The 4,573-nt window shown below is 35.2% G+C and overlaps 1 protein-coding gene across 1 annotated transcript; it reads right to left on the reverse strand.

Annotated features, from left to right (window-relative positions):
* Nucleotides 1-256: 256 nt before the first annotated feature.
* Nucleotides 257-3,162, reverse strand: LOC131612648 (oligopeptide transporter 5-like). The gene is made up of 2 exons (XM_058884411.1): nt 2,958-3,162; nt 257-2,780 (listed from the first exon to the last, which is right to left on the reverse strand). Exons 1-2 carry the CDS (start codon nt 3,030-3,032, stop codon nt 486-488), a joined length of 2,370 nt encoding a protein of 789 aa, XP_058740394.1. The 5' UTR covers nt 3,033-3,162; the 3' UTR covers nt 257-485.
* Between the last annotated feature and the right edge of the window lie 1,411 nt (nt 3,163-4,573).

Raw genomic sequence — 4,573 nt, forward strand, 5'->3', positions numbered from 1 at the left:
TAGGTACAATTTAAGAGAGAAAAAGTAGATTATTATATGTATAACAAATTGGAACAAGCATGTAACTTGGCAATTCAAATTCAAATACAAAAAAGAACAGAACTGGTGTAGTTTATCTATATCAGAGCATAAAGATTGTGCATTTTCCAAATAAACCAAATCCGCAATGATACTAGTACTGTCATTAATCTTAATTCTAATGTGAGCATTAGACAAGACTAGATGATAAGTGGAGATAGGTAAGAGTTCTTTTAGATAACGATATATAATTGATCCATATTGAGTGTGACCTTCATACGCCAGTATAGTTGACATAGTGGGATTATTATCCGAGTATGAGGAGTATACACCGATTATGAAAAGTACAAGCCAAGATAGACATAATTTCATGACAGTTCAATATCAATAGTGAAAAATGAAAGAAGATAGTTTAAAAAAATTAAATACAGATATCAAAATAAACCATGTTCTTAGTTTTGTACATTTTACATATCGAATATCGAATTAACTTGGAAGTCAATGACAGGACATCCCTCTGCATGTACCCCCGGAGCTGCAGGGCATCGAGCCAAAGGGCAGTGATCAGCTTCAAGACCCCACCATGATGGACCAAATATACCATTTGATTGAAGAGCAAAGTAAAGTAATAAACCCATAAAAGCAACTCCAGCATCTAAACCTGCTGAAAGAATATAAGTATGTCTAGCCCACCAACCTTTGAACTTTCTATAAACATAAAAATTGAAAAATATTCCAACAATTCCCCAACTAATATAATTCACAGATCTCACTGGGGGAATGCTAGACGCGCCTGAAATAATAATAGGAAAGTTAATAAGTTGAATCCACTTCTGGTTAGGAAATTTGCGAGAAAGAAGCCACACTGGAACAGGTGCAAGTAGACCAATAAGGAAAAACCAATTCATCCCAGGATAAATGCCGTCTTTAGTAAACATTCTCTTTGGCCCTACAACTCCCCATATGATGGAAGCATTGTAGAACACATCATCGCCAGGACATGTCCAAGGACTACCTTTCGGCAACAATGATTCATTGCATATGTTCTCGATAGATGTTAGAAGCCACCATGCTGTTCCAAAGTGAACAGATGATGCAACTACCGTTCCTACAAGCTGCACAACGAACATTGATTTTGGGGCAATTTTCATATAGTGGCCTAATTTGAAGTCACCAAGAAAAGCAAGTGCTTGTACCATGCTGATATGGCCGTAGGTTTTGAAAGCTACATTAGCCAGTGGCTTTCCTGGATAGATGAAACCGATAACTAACTCCGTGATCACATTGAGACCCGATCTTGTGTTTGTTGTTGCTTCAATGACACCGATAGGTAAAGTGAAAACTAATGCAATTGCCAGAGAAAGTAAGATTCCCCACCACGGAAGTTGAAGTTGCTTGCCAAAGCCTTCGCAAGCAACTAATGCCATCATAACCATTAGAATTAGAATGGAAACAAACCACCATTCAGGAACTTGTTCATAGTTTTTCTTCATAATCCTTGTATGGACGTCTCCGAGATGGTTTTTTAAGGAACTTGCTGTCCTTTTCCACATCTGGAGAATCATTTCTCCGTGGAAGAGAAACACATGCGAAATTGTGGCCGTAAGAGTTGCAAAGTTCAATCCGTACTCGAATGCAAATATAATGCTAAGATAGATCTTGCTGTAATTGTTGTAACTGTCTATATCAATTTCGAAAGTTTTGGTATTGAGGATCCGAGTAACATTGTAAGTTGCACCAGTAGAGTCAAATGTGTGAGAGCTAATGAGAGGAAATTTTTTAGCATCATACAAATTGTTCCAATAAGCAATTGGAATCAAAACATACATATACAATAAAAATCCTGCCATTATGTTGATGATGGCAAAACCAGGAACAGCCAAAGGACTACCTAAGAAGCCAGCAACCGTGTTCCAGTCCAAGCCGAATGAACCAACGCCAAGGCCTTTCATGCCCGATCCGATCTGTTGCGCAGTTATGGAATCTTTCCAAATCAAGCAAACAAAAGACAGAGTTGATATTGCTTGGAAAAAGTAGCCCGGGACAATATAATATGCAAAGCTAGCAACAAAGATTACGAAAAAGAATTGCAGCCTAGAAGTTCCTCCTCTAGGCCTTTTTTCTTTTTCATGAAATGCCGTAAATAGGGACACTTGCACAAGGTTTTCAGGCCACCACATGTAAGGTGAATCAACAAGAAACCTTCTGAAAATTCCAGCCCATCCATACCCTAGCATTTGAGTCGATAGCGATAACATATATGCTGCTACTGGATTGATACTTCTGTGATAGAAAGCCTTAACAATTGTGATGATGTTAATTGCATAAACACCACTAGATCCTGAGCTAGCAAAGATAGTTATCAACGCGTGTTCCTTCAAAGAGAATGGCCCCGGATTCAACGAAAAAGACAAATCTGTGAAAGGGACTTGAATTGGTTTTGTGGGAAGTGTTGCAGCCATAAGTTTTCCAAGTGGGAGTGTAATGATCTGAGCTGAGACAGAAGTGATTTTCAAAGGGTTGGTTCTGTAGCCTAAAAATTGATTCACAAATGCAAGGAGCACACATGATGCTAATCCTAGAATCCATGTCCTGAAAGTGAGTGCTGGCTGAGAAGGGTCATCAGTGATTGGAACTGTAAGCCTCACTTGTTCAATGGGACTATCATTAATGCTATATTCATCTTTCTCTTCATCTTTCTCTTCATCTTCTAATTCTATGACCCTATTTTGAGACCCTTCACCACTTGATATCTCAGATTCCTAATCCAAAAAACAAAGTAAAAGAAAAAGTTGAAAGTAACAAAACAACTTAACTAAGTATACCATAAACCATTATCATGTACATGTATTTATGTCAATAAATATGCTCAAACAAGCGAATTCAAAGAAGCTTATGAATGCATTAGATTATTATAGTTGAAGAGTGAAAGTATATACCTTTTCCAGATCAAGAAGAGGAGTGGTAACAGACATGCTATGCTCTGAAGAAAGAGGTGATGCATTCTTCTTCATTGCTGCTATAAATAGAAAGCTGTGTAGTTTAGTATTGGATGGATATATTTATGTTGAATTCAAGCTTAGTAGTAATAGAGTTGTGAAGTCAAGGTTAATACTGCATGAACCTGGACACAATTGGTGTATTAATTAGGAGCAAAACTAGCTTGTCTAAATTAATGTTGAATTTGAAAATATCAACTTCACTATTGGTGTTAGTCTTTAGAGGGAAGTTATGTTGGTTTGCCAACATTTTGATTAGATGGGGTAGCTTACATTATTACAATTATTACGTCCAGCTATATCTCGGATACTTTATGAGAGTTATGAGAGTGATATTTGAACACTCAATATTTAACACCGTATGTGACATCGTACTCCTTCCATTTCATATGATTTTTTTTTTTTTAGATTTATTAAATAATTAATGTATTCGGACTAAAGATAGACTAACTACATTAATTATTTAATAAATTTAAAAAAGTTAAATTTATTTATAATATAAGACCGAGGGAGTATTTATTATAGCAATGTCTCTATCTCTCTTACTTTTTTATTTCATACACTTACACAAATTTAATAATATACTACTATACCGAAAAATTACTTCCGTCCTTCTTTATTATGATAAATGTTTTATCTAAGCAATGCATTTCTTAAAAAAATAATTAGATATATTAATTTTGATGATAATACTAATATCAATTACTAAAATATTCCTATTAATTGTAGTTAATAGAGTAGTTGAATAAAGTGAAGGCTAATAAATAAGGGTATAGTAGTGAACAAATAATACTCTCTCCGTCCTAAAATAAGTGTCACATTTAAAATAAAAAAATTGTCCCAAAATACTTGTCACTTTATATTACTAATGCAATTTTATATTTAATATTTCAATTGTACCCTATAATAAATATTCTTAATTTATTGTTTTCTCATTTAACATTAATGTTAATTTGAGTACACAGTTGGTAAAGTCATTATTCTCTCTCTTTCATTTATTACTCTTTCTTAATAGGTGTAAAATGGTCAATTGTGACCAATGGCAATAATATGGGACGAGTGAGTAATAATTACTGCATTGATATTGTAAATGGACAATTATTTTGAGACATAGTAAAAGTATAAATGAGACATTTTTTATGAGATGAATGGAGTATAAGCAAATTTTAACTTTTTAGATACATTGATTAAATGATATATCAAGTCTATATAGAGTCAAAATTAGGGGTGGCAAAATGGGCCCGTTTTGCCCGTACTTTTTCATGGAACTGGGCAAAGTTTTAGGCCCGCTCTCTTTAATACGTCTGTTCCGTCCCGCCCCATTTTTTTGCGGGCATGAATTTTTTCGTACAATTTTATTATTTTTAGGCCAAAAAAGTTCAATGCCCACGGGCCTTCCTCGCCCTGCCCCCATTTTTTTACGGGACGGGGCAAGATTTTAGATCACACTCTCAAATATGTCCGTCCTACTCTGCCCTATTTTTCCGCGGGCCTTTGAAGGGGATCTAAACGGAGCGGGCATGTCCATTTCCACTCTTAATCTAAATATATTTATT

The sequence above is a fragment of the Vicia villosa genome, linkage group LG6, assembly GCF_029867415.1.
Source record: "Vicia villosa cultivar HV-30 ecotype Madison, WI linkage group LG6, Vvil1.0, whole genome shotgun sequence".
NCBI classification, from domain to species: domain Eukaryota; kingdom Viridiplantae; phylum Streptophyta; class Magnoliopsida; order Fabales; family Fabaceae; genus Vicia; species Vicia villosa.

What these genes read in the sequence shown, in the direction of transcription:
- LOC131612648 (XM_058884411.1), bottom strand. Translation starts at nt 3,032, where the DNA reads ATGAAGAAGAATGCATCACCTCTTTCTTCAGAGCATAGCATGTCTGTT. An exon ending in CTCTTCTTGATCTGGAAAAG is followed by an intron (nt 2,781 to 2,957) that starts GTATATACTTTC and finishes TTTTTGGATTAG; the next exon opens with GAATCTGAGATATCAAGTGG.